Raw genomic sequence first — 22287 nt, 5'->3', positions numbered from 1 at the left:
ACAAGCAAATATAAAGATACAAGAGATATATGCAATTGAATTTGAGTATGAACTTTAAATGTGGCCACCATGGCCTCGATATCTATATGGTAAAAACTGTTACATCACCCTTCAACGTGGAAAATTTTGGTATTGCCTCAGAGATACCCTCTTGGATTGCCAGTATAGAACACTTTTGCCAAAGCAATAAAAAAATTTCTTTATGTCCCAACAAAATTGTATAAATACACACGCTGAAGTGTGAGTGGGAGAGTGGGAGAGTGGGAGAGAGGGAGAGGCACACCACACAACACAAAAGATATAGCAGGAAGGTTCCTATCATGGAAGGTGAAGGGGGGGTTCCACGTAGTCTTGGCAACAACAGGACAAATTATTTATTGACTGAGATAGCCGCACCTTTCTTGACCAATTCTTATTACTCAAAAACTAAAATGAGAGGTATAAATACAAATTGGCATGGGTTACTAATGCAGCCTCTTGATAGACTTCTAGACTCGGATCGGGAGAGTGATTGAAATAGGCTCAATTAAACTTGAACCCAGATTCAGGATTTTCCAAAATCCCTTAGTAAAATAAGCACAACTTTCTGGATATAACTCGTACTGAGTTAATTCCAAATTCAAAATAAAGAAGACTTGTGGGGCAAGAACTTTTGTGAAGAAATTTTTCTCTCATTCTGAATGTAGATTGGTGAAAATAAGCTGAGAATACTGACCTTCTTCAAATCCGAATTCTGAAATTGAAAACAACTAGTAATTTTTTTATGAGTTTTTATAAAAGGATAAATATGGGACTGCAACACCTCTTATAGGATGTGTAGCAGTACCAAGAGTGTTGTTGCAACCCTTCTAGGATGCAAGGAACACAATGGAAATCACGCACTCTTCAATGATGGTGAGAAACTCTTCAAGGCTTCAAAAGGGATGAACTCTTTAAGGTTCAAGAAGACATCTTGGTTTAGGGAATGCTTATAACAACTTTCATTCACAAAATATCTAGTCTTTCCATTACAAATAAACTAAAAAGGCCTTTTATAGTCAAAGAAAAAGAAATCCAAAAAGCTCCTTCGACATCTCAGTCGTTGATTTGCAAGGGTTGAGATTATATGTTTAATTCCAAGAAAAAGAGAACTCTAAAAAATAAATAAATAAAAGTAAGTTCCAAGACATAGGGGCTGCTCCAACGTGCCATGATGCAAGCTCCAAGGTTGAAGTGAGTGTCCTAATAGGAAAGATCTTAGAAGATGTTTGTTGCTTTGTAGTCTTTTAGGAAGACTCTCTAGGACTAATGGAACTTTGTAATCTTCAAGGAAGACTCCTGGGAGAAGTAGTTGAAAGAGCTTGGACCAAGAGAATATTTGAAAGAATAGCTGCCACATCATCTTCCACTATGGGAGTTGAAACAATAACCAAGGAGGATGCCATATCATCTTCCACTATGAAGTTTTTCGCAGATCAAATCCTAAAATCTCCTACGATATCTCAATCGTTGATTTTAATTGAGCTTTAATGACTGAGATTACGTTTTACATTGCATAATAAAGACTAAAAAATGTTAGTCATGGGCTTGCTTTGCATTATGGGCTAAGTGGGCTTTGTGGGCTTGATATGTGTAGAACTCCATAAAGGCTTATTGTTGAGCTTAGATATAATTAGACTGCATCATTCTCCCCTTGTTTAAAAGAATTAGTCCGGTAATTCTTGATCCACCCAAAAGTACTCGATCTCCACCAAGATCAAATGGAAATTTAAGACTTTCATCAATCATGAAGTGATTTTCAAAAAGGGGAATGACTGCAATAAAAATAGCTTCCTTGTTGAGAATGGCGACATGCCATTTCAGCCCTTGATGGGTTGGCCATGAGTTGTACCATGCAACAACGCCAGTGCTCACCATTGAGTCTCTAATGGCTTGGGCCAGTGTAAGACATGATGAATGTGAAACATCTCCAAATATGGATCGTCAAACACCTTCTTCGAACCTTTGTACCCTGCAAAAATAAGAATCCAGTTCCCAACAATGGAAAATGAATCCGGCCATGATGGTATTGCGGGTGGAATGTGGCATGAAATGTCATTGAGCCTTTGCTGTAAAATCTGTTTTGGGCTCCTCTACAAGGATGTGTTCATTGATTTCTCCTTCCGGGTGTTAATCAAATAGGGTAGGTGAATTTAAGCCAATGTTTGTTTTTAGATCCTTAACAAACATTTGTTCTTCAGCCTCTACGTTTGGATAGATGTCAAAAATTGGAGGTTTGCTACAATCAACTGGTGTAACAAATTGATCATCGGTTACTTCAATTCCTACGGTAGGAATCTCCATAGGGACTGTATATATAAGTTCTACTCTCATCCAAGGCTCCGATACCAAATAATTCAGCCTCTCATAGGCTACTTGAACAAACGGATCGGGAGAGTGAGTTACACAAGTTCAAACACAAACATAGGATGTACAGAACTTCGGGAATTAACATTCAACAATAGAAGTACTACAAATCACGTACTGGACATATAAATATTAAAGAATTAAATAGAGACAACATAATAACATATATATATATCTCCTTCTGCAATGCATATGCTCAATTAATTTAAGGAGATCAAAGCAAACTTTGATAAGTATATGAACATATATATCTCTCCTTCTCTCTTCTAGCTTTCACCAAGAATAGTAGAGCCCTCATAATAGGCATGGCAACAAGATAGGATGGAGTGGGATTTGTCAACCTAACATGTGTGAAACATGCATGCATGCGCAGGAGCTAGCTAGGTAGGTTACAAATTTTACAAAGCAGATTTGAGTTCTAAGAGCTCCAAAAGTGCTCATAACATAGCTTAGTTCACTAAGGCACCTCTATCTAGTTGATTGTTAGATGTTTTAATGTAATGTAAGGTTTAAAACCCAAATAAATAAATAAGTAAAGAATCAAGTCTCATTGTCTAGAAGGTTTAGACGGTATCTCAGTATTGATAGGTAGATCCAAAGGTTCCTTGCTGATAAAGAGAAAAATGCGTTGGGTATATTCCACTACATGGGACGGTAAAATGATTGAATCTAAGGTTGGTTGTAAGGGGGTTGAAATTTTATGGACAAGTAGATCCGACGGTCTCTTGCCCACATATCAAGTTTCAGCTAATAAGTTTTAAAATAAAATATTGATAATACGAAGAAAAATGAAACTAATTGAAGAAAAAAAAAAAAAAAAAAAAAAGGAAAGCGATAAATGCGTTGGGTATATCACTACCTGGGAAGGTAAAAATGATTGAATCTAAGTTTGAATAAATAAACAAATAATTGAGACTTTATGTTTGGAAGGTCTAGAGAGTATGTCTATGTTGATACAAATCTCTACCACGTATAGATTGCAAGGGGCTGAAATTTTATGGATATGTAGATCTGAAGGATCATTGCCCACATATCAAGTTTCAACTAAATGGAATAGGACATGTGTTAAAATAATAAGAGAATTAATTTTTTGTCCGGGAGTGTAGCCTACATCAGCACTTTCATGTGTCTATCTCTTTCCTCCAAATAAGGAGTAGAAATGTCTTTTCATTTGGGGAAGAGAGAGAGACCCACAGGACGATCGAGTTCTTTTTCCAAATAATATACTAAAAGTACAAAGGAAAATGAAACTAATTGAAAAAGGAAAAAAAAAACAAAAAAGCTAAAAATGCGTTGGGTATATTCCACTACACGGGAAGCTTAAATGATTGAATATAAGTCTAAAATTTGACGGTTAGACACACTTGACCATTTCCTAGATTTATAGTAGTCCTAATCAGAATTGTCAAATCACTACTCCATGCTGTACTCCAAGCTGCACAAATAGGTGGATTATCCATGGATTCCATTTGAAAACTTTATATCAAATCAAATCTTTTGTAAATATTATTAACATAATTGGGGAACTAATTCAAGAACTTAGTGATTATATTAACTTTTTAATGGAATAATTTAGTGGTATAATAATGTGCCATTACAAAATTCACTTCGCTTCTCAACTACACCATTCCGATTTTTGTTCTTAAAATATCTTATGTTACCATTCATCATTCGTTTTATGCAATCATTCTATATCTAACTAGTCGGAGCATAAAAAGTTTTAGATTTATAGTTCAAATTTTATAGACAGTAAAAGAGGAGAAATAATCCTTTCGATTATGGCTCTGACAAAAAGGGAAAATGTTCACTGCACTTGGGGCGCAGGATGCGCTCACCCCCACACCCTGAATGACTGAAATGATCGCCCTGTCCCACCCCATGTGTCTGGGTGCAGCCTGCACCCTGTGCCCTCCCGGGCAGAGAACATCGTCCCATTTATTACCTATAAAATGGTTATTTTATCCCTTGAAAGCATCTTGCAACATAAGAGTGCAATCAGACTAGATTTTTCAAAATCTTAGCCTAACCCTTGGCCCCCTTAACTCAACTTAGGTCCTGCTCCGACCAAGGTTAGGTTGGGATATCTTGACCAAGGCTTAAGCCAGCCTAGTCAGGCTCTGGTCAGCCTAGACTAGCTTGACCTTATTTGATTTTGATTGGGTCGGGACTGGGCAAGATTGGCCATGATTGACCATAGCAGCCCCTATTTTTACCATTCGACAAGCAGTTCATTTAGAAAGCTTTTGAATAAGAAGGTGATCAATGTCATAAAGGCTATATTTTATATATGAAGTAGTTTTCTGTCGGGAGTGCGTGTGGCCTACACCAGCACTCCTAGTAGTCTATCTCTCTCCTTCTCAAAACAAGGGGGCCAGAGGTGTTTTTTCATATGGGAGGAGAGAGATAGGCTCATGGGAGTGCTGGTGTAGGCCACACTCTCGGACAGAGTTCTTTTCCCTATTTTATATATTTATAAATATAGGGTCAACCGAATCAGAACCGCTCAGACTGAGACTTCAGCCCAAGCCCAACCCAACCCGAGCTTGAAAAACACGGCCTCTCAAGACTTCTACAATGCTAGTAAATAAAATATGAAAAAAAGACCTCTTTGCCCCCTATTGATTGAACTGATAGGACTTAGGAGGTCCCTATATTCAGTTTACTTCCTCGTACCACAACTAAATAATCCATGCCATGAAAGTGAACTATCCCTTTGCAATCAGTCAAGAGCATGCCATCTCTCTCTCTCTCTGTCTCCTCCATTCTTTTTATTTTTCCCCACATATCAAGAGAATAAGGAAAGCGAAAGTTGGGTATATTCCACTACATGGGAAGGTAAAATGATTGAATCTAAGGTAGGTTGTAAGGGGGTTGAAATTTTATGGATAGACAGATCGGAAGGTTTCTTGCCCACATTTCAAGTTTCATCTAAATGGTATAGGCCAAGTGTTAAAATAAAATACTGAAAATACAAAGAAAAATAAAAAGAAAGCTAAAAAAACATTGGGTATATTCTACTACATGGAAATATAAAAATGATTGAATTTAAGTCTGAAATTTGACATGTAGACAATCTTGATCATTTCCTAGATTTTTAGTCATCGTAGTCAGAATTGTCAAATCACTATTCCATCTTGCACAACAGGGTGGATCATTTATAGATTAATGAAGGAGGAGAAATAATGCTTTTGCTTATGGCTCTGACAAAAATACCTATAAAATGGTTATCTTAACCCTCGAAAGTATCTTGCAACATAGGGGTGTAATTGGGCTGGGATTTTTAAAATCTTAGCATAACCCTAGGTTCCCTTAACTCAACTTAGGTCCAGCTCCGTTTGAGGTTGGGCTGGGGTGCTTGAGCTTATTTGATCTTGATTGGGTCAGGACTAGGAAAAATTGGCATTGGCTGACCCTATAAGCCCCTAGCTATTTTTGTCCTTCCACAAGCAGTTAAATTAGAAAGCTTTTGAATAAGGTGATCAATGTGATATAGGCTATATTTTATATTTGGGCAAGAGAACACTAATCGATCGTGTAGCGCCCTTGCACCAGGGCAAGGGCCAATAAGAGCGTGTGCAGGAGCATTTAAGTGAATTGAATTGTTTAACTCACTAGGGCTGAGTGGAATTTCACGTGGTCCTGTGTCTAGGTACAGGAATCACACGACCAGTTAACGTTCTTTTTTCCCTTTATATATTTATATAGTAGAAAGTTCTCAGTGGGGGGAGTGACGTACCGTCTACGCCCAGATACAGGGGAGCAAAACGACTGACACACCAAAAAAGGCGAAAATCTGAACCCCCCCCCCAATGATGCAACACGTGCACATGCAGGGACCACCCTCCCCACAGAGAAACCGATCCTATTTATAAATAGAAGATCAACCGAACAAGATCGGCTCAGACCGAGACTTCAGCCCGGACCCGGCCCAGTCCAGCCCAACCCAACCCAACCCAACCCAACCCAACCCCAGCTTGAAAATCACAGCCTTGGCCGAACCCAACGCCTATCGGGCTGAAGACTGTTACAATGCTAGTAAATAAAATATGAGAGCATGACCTCTATGCCCCCTATTGGTTGAACTGATAGGACTTAGGAGGTCCCTCCTTGACTCTTCCCTGCTCTCATAGCCTCTTTTACTGGGCAGGAAACACCTTCCCATAGAACATTGGCAAGAGCCAAGGGAGAACTACGGCCTGATTTGGTATGCTTTCTATTTTGGAAGTTGTTTGATTTGATTGTTGCACCGTATTTCAATGAAATAGAAATTGAACTACCAAATGGACGTCGGTCTTATTCTTGAAATACTTCAGATTAATACAACCAAACAATTTCAATTTCTTGACCATTTCATGAAAGTCAACCCGAAATTGAAATAAAAATCATACCAAATCAGGCTGTATTTGAGAAGGTAAAGCAACAAATTGAAATTATTCATCAGTTTATCTCCTCGTACCACAACTAAATAATCCATGCCATGAAAGTGAACTATCACTTTGCAATCAGTCAAGTGCATGCCATCTCTCTCTGTCTCCTCCAATCTTTTTATTTTCCCCACATATCAAGAGAACAAGTAGTGAATATTCTCTGAGTGATTCTCACGTCAACTGATTCAGAAACTATTTATATATATATATATGGGGTCATTGGATTTTAATTCTCACTAAGTTGGAGGCTTGGAACTGTGGCTGCAATCAAAATGGCTAAGATGGGGAATTGGGGAACTCATGCAAAAGTTCTTGTGGGTTTTTTCTTGAGTTCGGCTCTGCTTTGCAGTGGAGGAGTCACTAGTAGTTTTGCAAAGGTTAATTACCCATCCGTTGATATGCCACTTAACAGTGATGTTTTTAGTGTGCCCCCAGGCTACAATGCACCACAACAGGTTCTCTCTCTCTCTCTCTCCTCTCCTCTTCTCTGTCCTTTTGTTGGTGTGTAGCCATCAGTAATTTCTTAATACATAGACTTATATTTGACATTATCACTTGTTAGAATATGTTTCAAATTTTAGAATAATTTTTAAGTTTTTCAAAAAAAAAAAAAAAAATGCTATTCAATTTGTGAAATTTTGATCTTTAACTATTTTGCCTTATTTGATTCTTTTCAAGGTTTTAGGAATTTATAAGGGTGAAGGAAAAGTACACCCATCTAGGGTCATAAATGCTCTACAATTCTTAAAAGCATTAGGGAGAGTGTTTTGTATCATGCTACATAACTACCATGTGACATTTTAGTTAGGCACCCAATTAGGTGGGCATCAAAACATCATGTATAAAATTTAGGCCAATATATCTCACCTGTTCATGTATTATAATTATTTGAAAATTACTTTGAGAACCAAGGGAAGAAAATCAGGTTTTCGGACTCGACTCGTCTTTCAAAAAAACCTAGTGACTCAGCCTTATCAAACCCGGTCAAGAAGGGTCACTTTTTTTCTTATTTTTTAATGTAATAAATATGTATAAATTAGTAGAAAATATTGGAAAGAAAAAGTGATTTGCATCTCAATGCATTTTGAGTTTATACCAGGAGTTGATGGTTTCTTACTGTCTTAGAATACGGATTTACTATATATTTTACTGAACTCAGTTTCTAAGTGAATCGGCTTTATGTTTTTTTTTTTTTTTTAAACGACTATACTTGTCAATTTTGTCATGACTCGGGTGAAAATACTGAGTATCATTTGACTCAGACGATTTATGACTGAACCTCGTCCTTTTTTACCATAAACTAGTCTACACGACTCTTGACCAAGATTTCTAAAATTTTGACTCAACTCGGGCAACTCAGCCCAGTCAAAATCTTTTTTTTCGAACTTCAGGGAACTTGGCTCAAAAGGTCTGTTGGGAGTTAAAGAAAACAAAAAATAAAAAAGAGAAAATTTTGGAAGGATAGATATGGGGAATAATTCAAGCTTTCAAACAATATTTCCTACGTTAATGTTATACATTTTACTTTTTCTAACTTAATTGTGATGCTTGTTTTTACTAGGTTCATATAACTCAAGGAGACCTTGTAGGGCAAAGCATGATTGTGTCTTGGGTCACCGCAGATGAACCAGGCTCCAGCACTGTTCTTTACTGGGCTGAGAACAGTACGATGAAATACAGCGCAGAGGGCTTCTACTTGACCTACAAGTACTACAACTATTCTTCAGGCTTTATCCATCATTGCACCATCAATAACTTGGAGGTGATCAATGCATCCCTGTGTCTAGCAATTATCCTAGCTAGCTACAAGTGAGAAATTAGAGTGAATCTAATAAGAACTAAACTCTTCTTTTGCTCGATCTTTGCTTTCATTTATGCAGTATAACACGACATACTACTACGAGGTCGGGGTCGGAAACACCACACGACAATTTTCGTTTATAACTCCTCCACCAGTTGGCCTTGATGTTCCTTATACATTTGGTCTCATAGGTAACTCTTTCATGATCACTTGCTTGAACAATTCCACTAATTTACAAACTTTCTTTCATGAGGATCTCACAGTCTAGTACATGATTTGCAGCGGATCTTGGTCAGACTTTGAATTCAAATACCACACTCACTCATTACCAAATGAACCCTTTGAAAGGGCAAACAGTGTTGTATGTTGGTGACTTCTCTTATGCAGATAACTATCCATTTCATGACAACACTAGGTGGGATACATGGGGCAGATTCATAGAAAGAAGTGCTGCTTATCAACCTTGGATATGGACAGTAGGAAACCATGAGATTGACTTGGATATTCAATATGTAAGCACTCAAAACATATCCAAACCCTAATATACAACTAGAAATTAAATTCTAACATTTTGATACTTTAGGCTCATTTTATTCATATACATTGATTTTTATTTCTAAGGATACAGAGAATATATGTATAAGCTAACAATGGTGATTTCATTTGTAGGGTGAAACTGTGCCTTACAAGCCCTTTACAAACCGATTTCAGACGCCATATAATTCTTCAAGTAGTATTTCACCATTTTGGTACTCAATCAAGCGAGCTTCTGCATATATCATCGTTATTGCTTCATATTCAGCATTTGGTAAGGTTGGAGAGTCTGTTAATTTGTTTAACTAAAATGTACAATATTCTACATTCTAAATGGTCGATTACGATTCCTAAGCATCATAGCAGTTACAGGGTTGACTGTAATTTTTCTAATTTACAAATACAACTTAATCTTATACATCTAAATGCGATCTCGATCAAAAATCATATTAGAAGTAACAATTGGGTTATATTGATTTAAATAGAAAAGATTTATTTCATGATAAAACCTATTTATCTTCTGTTTCCAGGAAAGTACAGTCCTCAATACACTTGGCTTCTAAATGAACTACCCAAAGTAAATAGGACTGAGACACCATGGTTGATCGTCCTTGTGCATTCACCATTTTATAACAGCTACCTCTTCAATATAGAAGGAGAACCTATGAGAGTAGTATTTGAACCATTTTTCGTACAATACAAAGTTGACGTCGTATTTGCTGGCCATGTTCATGCATATGAAAGATTTGTAAGTTACTGTCCTTCCTCTTTACATTAATTTGTTTCTGCATGTCTATTTTGTATTGAAAGTAAGATCTTAAAATTTGTAGTAGATCAGGCTAATAATGTTTGCTAAGAATAGTGCATCTTTTTATGTGTCCTAAGTGTTGGGGATGGAAGAATTCCAAATCAAAATTTAGCCATGGGACGTAATCCTCTGATGCATAGGTATTCGAAATAAACAAAGAAGGGTTTAGAATTACTCCTTAGTGTTACAAGCACAACACCACTTAAGGATTTCAGCACTTTTGTAGGTGTCTCCACTCAATATTCTGGGTCTCCCTTCTTCGGCAATGTAGATTAGGTTTCAAAACACAAGTCGTAGGAAAAGAAGAAAAAGAGAGATTCAAAACGCAAATTTCTTTGATCGATACCTTTCTCCTTCTCCTTGGCATCAATATATAGATGAGGGAACCCTAATCATGAGTGAGATCTACAAGCGAAGTGAAGGGATCCTATCAGGTGATCCTGCTAGGGTTGTTGCATTCTCCTTTTTATTTACCAAAAACTACAGCAACTTAAGTAATAAGTAAATTATTTACTTATTACACTACCCTAAACGGGTGGTAAAACAAAAGTCACAAATTGATAAAAGTATTTACCTCTTATTCTCTCGACTTAACAATGTCATTCGACAGGTCAATGGACATAGAATACTAACACCATCTATAAACCTAATCTGTCAGAAACATGCAATTAGGGGATCTCGACCGTGGATTAGACATATAAAATTCATAATATATTTTTAAATATAATTATTTAGTTGATAATAATAATAAGATCATTTATAAACACTTTACAAAATTGCTACTAAGCTTAGAATTTAGTCTCCAATCACACTCAATAATTCCCACTTGATATTCTCCTTATACAGAAAATGGATTCCATAGTGAGAATCTCTCCCATTTACAGATGAACAATGTGAATATAATACACCGATAACTAGCCAATATTGGCATTAACCTCTTGTACACTAAAAAGTATAAGGTCTAGCTACAGTGGTGAGGACTTCTCAAGTTTGGAGACTAAAGTACCAATGATAAGAGTTTTGTGGCTAAATAACAACAGACAACATTTCATGTAAGATACCTCATAATTATCCACTTTAATATACAATGTAACAACCATATAAACTGAATGTCTAGTCCTGTCCCTAGTTGTGAACAATTTAAGGTCTAACCTTAGATCATATCCAATCACACAAACATTAATACTAAGGAGTAAATTTTAAACTATTCAAATTGGGTTTGATGGACACACATATCCAACACAAAATTGTACAAAGTCATAAATAAAATTTAAACTTGTTTGTCACCGCTGCTATAGAAATAGAGGCTCCATGATTGAAGTATCAGAATTTGAAAACATACTTCTTACATTTGCAATGTCTTTTCTAATGTTTTCATTCTTTAAGATACCTTAGGTAGTCATAGCTCAAGCTTAAATTAGGAAGGAAATAAAAAAAAAAACAAGAAAAGAAAAAAAATACTCCAATTGTGAAATCTAACAAAATGTATTAAGAAAATTAGTGGATGTTAGAATAAGCTCTTGTGCAATACTTCAATTTTGCTACAACCTCACACTTTGTAAGGGAAAGAGAATATCTTGGTATCAAACTCGCTTTTTTTTAACAATGGTGAATATTTATTACAGGAACGAGTATCAAACATTGCATACAACATTACAAATGGCCTATGCACACCTATAAGCAATCCAAATGCACCTGTATACATAACAATTGGTGATGGAGGAAATATAGAAGGCCTATCAGCGTAAGAATAACTTGTTTAAAATAGGCATTATGGTTTACGTTTGCTTTATTCTTTTTATTCTAGAGCTTCATTGTTTTCCTGGTATATAAAACATTAAAATTTGTTTCTAATTTCTTCAAATTGTGCAGTATGGGATATCCGCAGCCATTTTATTCTGTGTTTCGTGAAACGAGTTATGGTCATGGCATTTTTTCTATTAAGAACCGGACCCATGCTTTCTTTGCATGGAATAGAAATCAAGATGGTTATGCTGTAGAAGCAGATTCATTATGGTTCCACAACAGATACTGGTATCCAGTGAATGAAACCACCATTCCAGTGTGATTGTAAACGAGTCTTCTTCACTTTGTTTCTAAAGAATAAGTATCAGTCACTAGTTATATGTGATCGATATTTTCCCTTTTTGCAACCCCATGTCTACTTTAAATGTAATTGAGCATTCCCTTCTATTCATGGAATAGATAAATTCCAAGGTGTCTCTTCACATGTCAAGTTTCAGTTCAAATGGAGTTGCCCAAGACTGTGTATGTTTCACCATGAAATATTTTACTGAATTTGTTGAAAATCAATAAAAATAGTTTAAAGATACAAGAGGAAAATAAACATCCATGTCAAAATTTGGGATGTTGTTTTACTAAATTGTGATGGTATCATGATTTATGGTACTCTTGACACCCATAGGAGGCTCCACCCACATCATATTTCTGGATTATTTCTCTTGGTCATGTTTCAACATTCTTATTCATCATGTCCACCCAAGCTATACCAAATAGAAAAAATTATATTGTAATGAATATTTCCCTAAAATGTTTTATAGCGAAACAACTGCAGCTCAAATGGCAAAATAAAATTTGAAGACCAGTGAACAAATGTAATTTTTATAAGAAGAAATGGATAGTTGAAAATACAAGCGAATATAAAGATACAAGAGATAAATGCAATTGAATTTGAGTATGAACTTTAAATGTGGCCACCATGGCCTAGATATCTATATGATAAAAAATGTTACATCACCCTTCAACGTGGAAAATTTTGGTATTGGCTCAGAGATACCCTCTTGGATTGCCAGTATAGAACACTTTTGCCAAAGCAATAAAAAAATTTCTTTATGTCCCAACAAAATTGTATAAATACACACGCTGAAGTGTGAGTAGGAGAGAGGGAGAGGCACACCACACAACACAAAAGATATAGCAGGAAGGTTCCTATCATGGAAGGTGAAGGGGGGGTTCCACGTAGTCTTGGCAACAACAGGACAAATTATTTATTGACTGAGATAGCCGCACCTTTCTTGACCAATTCTTATTACTCAAAAACTAAAATGAGAGGTATAAATACAAATTGGCATGGGTTACTAATGCAGCCTCTTGATAGACTACTAGACTCAGATCGGAAGAGTGATTGAAATAGGCTGAATTAAACTTGAACCCAGATTCAGGATTTTCCAAAATCCCTTAGTAAAATAAGCACAACTTTCTGGATATAACTCGTAATGAGTTAATTCCAAATTCAAAATAAAGAAGACTTGTGGGGCTAGAACTTTTGTGAAGAAATTTTTCTCTCATTCTGAATGTAGATTGGTGAAAAAAAGCTGAGAATACAGACCTTCTGCAAATCCGAATTCTGAAATTGAAAACAGCTAGTAATTTTTTTATGAGTTTTTATAAAAGGATAAATATGGGACTGAAACACCTCTTATAGGATGTGTAGCAGTACCAAGAGTGTTGTTGCAACCCTTCTAGGATGCAAGGAACACAATGGAAATCACGTTCTCTTCAATGATGGTGAGAAACTCTTCAAGGCTTCAAAAGGGATGAACTCTTTAAGGTTCAAGAAGACATCTTGGTTTAGGGAATGCTTATAGCAACTTTCATTCACAAAATATCTAGTCTTTCCATTACAAATAAAATAAGTAGGCCTTGTGTAGTCAAAGAAAAAGAAATCCAAAAAGCTCCTACGACATCTCAGTTGTTGATTTTCAAGAGTTGAGATTATATGCTTAATTCCAAGAAAAAGAAAAATCTAGAAAATAAATAAATAAAAGTAAGTTCCAGGACATAGGGGCTGCTCCAACGTGCCATGATGCAAGCTCCAAGGTTGAAGTGAGTGTCCTAATAGAGAAGATCTTAGAAGCCGTTTGTTGCTTTGTAGTCTTTTAGGAAGACTCTCTAGGACTAATGGAACTTTGTAATCTTTAAGGAAGACTCTTGGGAGAAGTAATTGAAGGAGCTTGGACCAAGAGAATATTTGAGAGAATGGCTGCCACATCATCTTCCACTTTGGGAGTTGAAACAATAACCAAGGAGGATGCCATATCATCTTCTACTATGAAGTTTTCCGCAGATCAAATCCTAAAATCTCCTACGATATCTCAATCGTTGATTTTAATTGAGCTTTAATGACTGAGATTAAACATTTACATTGCATAATAAAGACTAAAAAATGTTAGTCATAGGCTTGCTTTGCATTATGGGCTAAGTTGGCTTTGTGGGCTTGATATGTGTAGAACTCTATAAAGGCTTATTGTTGAGCTTAAATGTAATTAGACTGCATCATTCTCCCCTTGTTTAAAATAATTAGTCCTCAAATTCTTGATCCACCCAAAAGTACTCGATCTCCACCAAGATCAAATGGATATTTAAGACTTTCATCAATCATTAAATGATTTTTAAAAAGGGGAATGACTGCAATAAAAATAGTTTCCTTGTTGAGAATGGTGACATGCCATTTCAGCCCTTGATGGGTTGGCCATGAGTTGTACAATCCAACAACACCGGTGCTCACCATTGAGTCTCTAATGGCTTGGGCCAGTGTAAGACGAGATGAAAGTGAAACATCTCCAAATATGGATCGTCAAACACCTTCTTCGAACCTTTGTACCCTGCAAAAATAAGAATCCAGTTCCCAACAATGGAAAATGAATCCATGATGGTATTGCGGGTGGAATGTGGCAAGAAATGTCATTGAGCCTTTGCTGTAAAATCTGTTTTGGGCTCCTCAACAAGGATGTGTTCATTGATTTCTCCTTCCGGGTGTTAATCAAATAGGGTAGGTGAATTTAAGTCAATGTTTGCTTTTAGATCCTTGACAAACATTTGTTCTTCAACCTCTACGTTTGGATAGATGTCAAAAATTGGAGGTTTGCTACAATCAACTGGTGTAACAAATTGATCATCGGTTACTTCAATTCTTACGGTAGGAATCTCCATAGGGACTGTATATATAAGTTCTCCTGCCATCCAAGGCTCCGATACCAAATAATTCAGCCTCTCATAGGCTACTTGAACAAACGGATCGGGAGAGTGAGTTACACAAGTTCAAACACAAACATAAGATGTACAGAACTTCTGGAATTAACATTCAACAATAGAAGTACTACAAATCACGTACTGGACATATAAATATTAAAGCATTAAATAGAGACAACATAATCACATATATATCTCTCCTTCTGCAATGCATATGCTCTATTAATTTAAGGAGATCAAAACAAACTTTGATAAGTATATGAACATATATATCTCTCCTTCTCTCTTCTAGCTTTCACCAAGAATAGCAGAACCCTCATAATAGGCATGGCAACAAGATAGGATGGAGTGGGATTTGTCAACCTAACATGTGTGAAACATGCATGCATGCGCAGGAGCTAGCTAGCTAGGTAGGTTACAAATTTTACAAAGCAGATTTGAGTTCTAAGAGCTCCAAAAATGCTCATAACATAGCTTAGTTCACTAAGGCACCTCTATCTGGTTGATTCTTAGATGTTTTAATGTAATCTAAGGTTTAAAACCCAAATAAATAAATAAGTAAAGAATCAAGTCTCATTGTCTAGAAGGTTTAGAGGGTATCTCAGTATTGATAGGTAGATCCGAAGGTTCCTTGCTGATAAAGAGAAAAATGCGTTGGGTATATTCCACTACATGGGAAGGTAAAATGATTGAGTCTAAGGTAGGTTGTAAGGGGGTTGAAATTTTATGGACAGGTAGATCAGACGGTCTCTTGCCCACATATCAAGTTTCAGCTAATAAGTGTTAAAATAAAATACTGATAATACAAAGAAAAATGAAACTAATCGAAGGAAGAAAAAAAAAACGGAAAGCGATAAATGCGCTGGGTATATCACTACCTGGGAAGGTTAAAATGATTGAATCTAAGTCTGAATAAATAAACAAATAATTGAGAGTTTCTGTTTGGAAGGTCTAGAGAGTATGTCTATGTTGATACAAATCTCTACCACGTGGTAGATTGTAAGGGGCTGAAATTTTATGGATATGTAGATCTAAAGGATCCTTGCCCACATATCAAGTTTCAACTAAATGGAATAGGACAAGTGTTAAAATAATAAGAGAAGTAATTTCTGTCCGGGAGTGTAGCCTACATCAGCACTTTCATGTGTCTATCTCTTTCCTCCTCCAAATAAGGAGTAGAAGTGTCTTTTCATTTGGGGAAGAGAGAGAGACCCATGGGACGATCGAGTTCTTTTTCCAAATAATATACTAAAAGTACAAAGGAAAATGAAACTAATTGAAAAAAAAAAGAAAGCTAAAAATGCATTGGGTATATTCCACTACATGGGAAGATAAAAATGATTGAATATAAGTCTAAAATTTGACGGTTAGACACACTTGACCATTTCCTAGATTTATAGTAGTCCTAATCAGAATTGTCAAATCACTACTCCATGCTGCACAAATAGGTGGATTATCCATAGATTCCATTTGAAAACTTTATATCAAATCAAATCTTTTGTAAATATTATTAACATAATTGGGGAACTAATTCAGGAACTTAGTGATTATATTAACTTTTTAATGGAATAATTTAGTGGTATAATAATATGTCATTACAAAATTCACTTCGCTTCTCAACTACACCATTCCGATTTTTGTTCTTAAAATATCTTATGTTACCATTCATCATTCTTTTTAAGCAATCATTCTATATCTAACTAGTTGGAGCATAAAAAGTTTTAGATTTATAGTTCAAATTTTATAGACAGTAAAAGAGGAGAAATAATCCTTTTGATTATGGCTCTGACAAAAAGGGAAAATGTTCACTGCACTGGGGGCGCAGGATGCACCTAGACACATGGGGGTGAGCGAAATGACCGCCCCACCCCCTGAATGACTGAAATGATCGCCCCGTCCCACCCCATGTGTCTGGGTGCAGCCTGCACCCCGTGCCCTCCCGGGCAGAGAACATCGTCCCATTTATTACCTATAAAATGGTTATCTTATCCCTTGAAAGCATCTTGCAACATAAGATTGCAATCAGAATAGATTTTTTAAAATCTTAGCCTAACCCTTGGCCCCCTTAACTCAACGTAGGTCCAGCTCCGACCAAGGTTAGGTTGGGATATCTTGACCAAGGCTCAAGCCAACCTAGTCAGGCTCTGGTCAGCCTAGACTAACTTGACCTTATTTGATTTTGATTGGGTTGGGACTGGGCAAGATTGGCCATGATTGACCATAGCAGCCCCAATTTTTACCATTCCACAAGCAGTTCAATTAGAAAGCTTTTGAATAAGAAGGTGATCAATGTCATAAAGGCTATATTTTATATGAGAAGTAGTTTTCTGTTGGGAGTGTGGCCTACACCAGCACTCCCAATAGTCTATCTCTCACCTTCTCAAAACAAGGGGGCAGAGGTGTTTTTTCATATGGGAGGAGAGAGATAGGCTCATGGGAGTGGTGGTGTAGGCCACACTCTCAGACAGAGTTCTTTTCCCTATTTTATATATTTATAAATATAGGGTCAACCGAATCAGAACCGCTCAGACTGAGACTTCAGCCCAAGCCCAACCCAACCCCTGCTTGAAAAACACGGCCTCTCAAGACTTCTACAATGCTAGTAAATAAAATATGAAAAAATGACCTCTCTACCCCCTATTGATTGAACTGATAGGACTTAGGAGGTCCCTATATTCAGTTTACTTCCTCGTACCACAACTAAATAATCCATGCCATGAAAGTGAACTATCCCTTTGCAATCAGTCAAGAGCATGCCATCTCTCTCTCTCTCTCTGTCTCATCCATTCTTTTTATTTTTCCCCACATATCAAAAGAATAAGGAAAGCGAAAGTTGGGTATATTCCACTACACGGGAAGGTAAAATGATTGAATCTAAGGTAGGTTGTAAGGGGGTTGAAATTTTATGGACAGACAGATCGGAAGGTTTCTTGCCCACATTTCAAGTTTCAGCTAAATGGTATAGGCCAAGTGTTAAAATAAAAGACTGAAAATACAAAGAAAAATAAAAAGAAATCTAAAAAAACATTGGGTATATTCTACTACATGGAAATATAAAAATGATTGAATTTAAGTCTGAAATTTGACATGTAGACAATCTTGATCATTTCCTAGATTTTTAGTCATCGTAGTCAGAATTGTCAAATCACTATTCCATCTTGCAGAACAAGGTGGATCATTTATAGATTAATGAAGGAGGAGAAATAATGCTTTTGCTTATGGCTCTGACAAAAATACCTATAAAATGGTTATCTTAACCCTCGAAAGTATCTTGCAACATAGGGGTGTAATTGGGCTGGGATTTTTAAAATCTTAGCATAACCCTAGGTCCCCTTAACTCAACTTAGGTCCAGCTCCGTCTCAGGTTGGGCTGGGGTGCTTGAGCTTATTTGATCTTGATTGGGTCAGGACTAGGAAAAATTGGCATTGGCTGACCCTAGAAGTCCCTAGCTATATGGGGTCATTGGATTTTAATTCTCACTAAGTTGGAGGCTTGGAACTGTGGCTGCAATCAAAATGGCTAAGATGGGGAATTGGGGAACTCATGCAATAGTTCTTGTGGGTTTTTTCTTGAGTTCGGCTCTGCTTTGCAGTGGAGGAGTCACTAGTAGTTTTGTAAAGGTTAATTACCCATCTGTTGATATGCCACTTAACAGTGATGTTTTTAGTGTGCCCCCAGGTTACAATGCACCACAACAGGTTCTCTCTCTCTCTCCTCTCCTCTTCTCTGTCCTTTTGTTGGTGTGTAGCCATCAGTAATTTCTTTATATATAGACTTATATTTGACATTATCACTTGCTAGAATATGTTTAAAATTTTAGAATAATTTTTAAGTTTTTCAAAATCAAAAATAAAAAATGCTATTCAATTTGTGGAATTTTGATCTTTAACTATTTTGCCTTATTTGATTCTTTTCAAGGTTTTAGGAATTTATATGGGTGAAGGAAAAGTACACCCATCTAGGATCATAAATGCTGTACAATTCTTAAAAGCATTAGGGAGCGTGTTTTGTATCATGCTACAAAACTACCATGTGACATTTTAGTTAGGCACCCAATTAGGTGGGCATCAAAGCATCATGTATAAAATTTAGGCCAATATATCTCACCTGTTCATGTATTATAATTATTTGAAAATTACTTTGAGAACCAAGGGAAGAAAACCAGGTTTTCGGACTCAACTCGTCTTTCAAAAAAACCTAGTGACTTAGCCTTGTCAAACCCGGTCAAGAAGAGTCACTTTTTTTCTTATTTTTTAATGTAATAATTATGTATAAATTAGTAGAAAATATAGGAAAGAAAAAGTGATTTGCATCTCAATGCATTTTGAGTTTATACCAGGAGTTGATGGTTTCTTACTGTCTTAGAATACGGATTTACTATATATTTTACTCAACTCAGTTTCTAAGTGAATCAGCTTTATGTTTTTTTTTTTTTTAAAACGACTAAACTCGTCAATTTTGTCATGACTCGGCTGAAAATACTGAGTCTCATTTGACTTGGACGATTTATGACTGAATCTCGTCCTTTTTTACCATAAACTAGTCTACATGACTCTTGACCAGGATTTCAAAATTTTTGATTCAACTCGGGTAACTCAGCCCAATCAAAATCTTTTTTTTCAAACTTCAGGGAACTTGGCTCAAAAAGTCTGTTGGGGGTTAAAGAAAATAAAAAATAAAAAATAAAAAAGAGAAAATTTTGGAAGGATAGATATGGGGAATAATTCAAGCTTTCAAACAATATTTCCTACGTTAATGTTATACGTTTTACTTTTTCTGACTTAATTGTGATGCTCGTTTTTACTAGGTTCATATAACTCAAGGAGACCTTGTAGGGCAAAGTATGATTGTGTCTTGGGTCACCGCAGATGAACCAGGCTCCAGCACTGTTCTTTACTGGGCTGAGAACAGTACGATGAAATACAGCGCAGAGGGCTTCTACTTGACCTACAAGTACTACAACTATTCTTCAGGCTTTATCCATCATTGCACCATCAATAACTTGGAGGTGATCAATGCATCCCTGTGTCTAGCAATTATCCTAGCTAGCTACAAGTGAGAAATTACAGTAAATCTAACAAGAACTAAACTCTTCTTTTCCTCGATCTTTGCTTTCATTTATGCAGTATAACACGACATACTACTACGAGGTAGGGGTCGGAAACACCGCACGACAATTTTCGTTTATAACTCCTCCACCAGTTGGCCTTGATGTTCCTTATACATTTGGTCTCATAGGTAACTCTTTCATGATCACTTGCTTGAACAATTCCACTAATTTACAAACTTTCTTTCATGTGGATCTCACAGTCTAGTACATGATTTGCAGCGGACCTTGGTCAGACTTTGAATTCAAATACCACACTCACTCATTACCAAATGAACCCTTTGAAGGGGCAAACAGTGTTGTATGTTGGTGACTTCTCTTATGCAGATAACTATCCATTTCATGACAACACTAGGTGGGATACATGGGGCAGATTCATAGAAAGAAGTGCTGCTTATCAACCTTGGATAACTAGCCAATATTGGGATTAACCTCTTGTACACTAAAACGTATAAGGTCTAGCTACAGTGGTGAGGACTTCTCAAGTTTGAAGACTAGAGTACCAATGAGAAGAGTTTTGTGGCTAAATAACAACAAACAACATTTCATGCAAGATACTCATAATTATCCACTTTAATACACAATGTAACAACCATATAAACTGAATGCCTAGTCCTGTCCCTAGTTATGAACAATTTAAGGTCTAACCTTAGATCATATGCAATCACACAAACATTAATAATAAGAAGGAGTAAATTTTAAACTATTCAAATTGGGTTTGATGGACACACATGTCCAACACAAAATTGTACAAAGTCATAAATAAAACTTAAACTTGTTTGTCATCGCTAATATAGAAATAGAGGCTCCATGATTGAAGTATCAGAATTTGAAAACATACTTCTTACATTTGCAATGTCTTTTCTAATGTTTTCATTCTTTAAGATACCTTAGGTAGTCATAGCTCAAGCTTAAATTAGGAAGGAAATTAAAAAAAAAAAACAAGAAAAGAAAAAAAATACTCCAATTGTGAAATCTACCAAAATGTATTAAGAAAATTAGTGGTTGTTAGAATAAGCTCTTGTGCAATACTTCAACTTTGCTACAACCTCATACTTTGTAAGGGAAAGAGAATATCTTGGTATCAGACTCGCTTTTTTTTAACAGTGGTGAATATTTATTACAGGAACGAGTATCAAACATTGCATACAATATTACAAATGGCCTATGCACACCTATAAGCAATCCAAATGCACCTGTATACATAACAATTGGTGATGGAGGAAATATAGAAGGCCTATCAGCGTAAGAATAACTTGTTTAAAATAGGCATTATGGTTTACGTTTGCTTTATTCTTTTTATCCTAGAGCTTCATTGTTTTCCTGGTATATAAAACATTAATATTTGTTTCTAATTTTATTCCTTCAAATTGTGCAGTATGGGATATCCGCAGCCATTTTATTCTGTGTTTCGTGAAATGAGTTATGGTCATGGCATTTTTTCTATTAAGAACCAGACCCATGCTTTCTTTGCATGGAATCGAAATCAAGATGGTTATGCAGTAGAAGCAGATTCATTATGGTTCCACAACAGATATTGGTATCCAGTAAATGAAACCACCACTCCAATGTGATTGTAAACGAGTCTTCTTCATTTTGTTTTCAAAGAATAAGTATCAGTCACTAGTTATTTGAGTATTTCCTTTTATTCATGGAATAGATAAATTCCAAGGTGTCTCTTCACATGTCAAGTTTCAGTTCAAATGGAGTTGCCCAAGACTATGTATGTTTCACCATGAAATAGATTACTAAATTTGTTGAAACCAATAAAAATAGTTTAAAGATACAAGAGGAAAATTAGCATCCATGTCAAAACTAAGGATGTTGTTTTACTAAATTTTGATAGCATCATGATTTACGGAACTCTTGACACCCATAGAAGGCTCCACCCACATCATATTTATGGATTATTTCTTCTAGTCATGTTTAAACATTCTTATTCATCATGTCCACCCAAACAATACAAAATAGAAAAAATATAAATTATTTTATAATGATTATTTCCATAAAATGTTTTACTAGCGAAACAAATCAGCCCAAATGGCAAAATAAAAATTTGAAGATCCAGTGAACAAATAAATTTTTTCTAAAAAAAAATGGGTAGTTGAAAATACAAGCGAATATAAAGACACAAGCAATATATGCGACTGGATTGGAGTATAAAATTTAAATGTGGTCAATGACCATGATCTATATGATCAAAAATGTTACATCGCCCTTAAAAGTGGAAAA

General features: G+C 36.0%; 3 protein-coding genes across 3 annotated transcripts in view; all 3 read left to right on the top strand.

Annotated features, from left to right (window-relative positions):
- The window catches only part of LOC122646536 (purple acid phosphatase-like), a 47797-nt gene that overhangs the window by 5536 nt on the left and 19974 nt on the right, over positions 1 to 22287 (top strand). The gene's annotated exons all lie outside the window — the stretch shown is intronic.
- On the top strand, positions 7145 to 12106 carry LOC122646538 (purple acid phosphatase-like). Its single transcript, XM_043840109.1, has 8 exons — positions 7145 to 7267; positions 8374 to 8574; positions 8693 to 8804; positions 8896 to 9125; positions 9283 to 9421; positions 9678 to 9895; positions 11581 to 11699; positions 11828 to 12106. The coding sequence occupies exons 1-8, from the start codon at positions 7211 to 7213 to the stop codon at positions 12021 to 12023; spliced, it is 1272 nt and encodes a 423-aa protein (XP_043696044.1). The 5' UTR covers positions 7145 to 7210; the 3' UTR covers positions 12024 to 12106.
- Positions 18452 to 20486, top strand: LOC122645715 (purple acid phosphatase-like). The gene is made up of 4 exons (XM_043839051.1): positions 18452 to 18646; positions 19756 to 19956; positions 20075 to 20186; positions 20278 to 20486. Exons 1-4 carry the CDS (start codon positions 18464 to 18466, stop codon positions 20484 to 20486), a joined length of 705 nt encoding a protein of 234 aa, XP_043694986.1. The 5' UTR covers positions 18452 to 18463.

This window comes from Telopea speciosissima, chromosome 11, assembly GCF_018873765.1.
Source record: "Telopea speciosissima isolate NSW1024214 ecotype Mountain lineage chromosome 11, Tspe_v1, whole genome shotgun sequence".
NCBI lineage: Eukaryota > Viridiplantae > Streptophyta > Magnoliopsida > Proteales > Proteaceae > Telopea > Telopea speciosissima.
The sequence above is the reverse complement of the archived record's forward strand: the minus strand, read 5'-3'. Positions and strand labels throughout refer to the sequence as shown.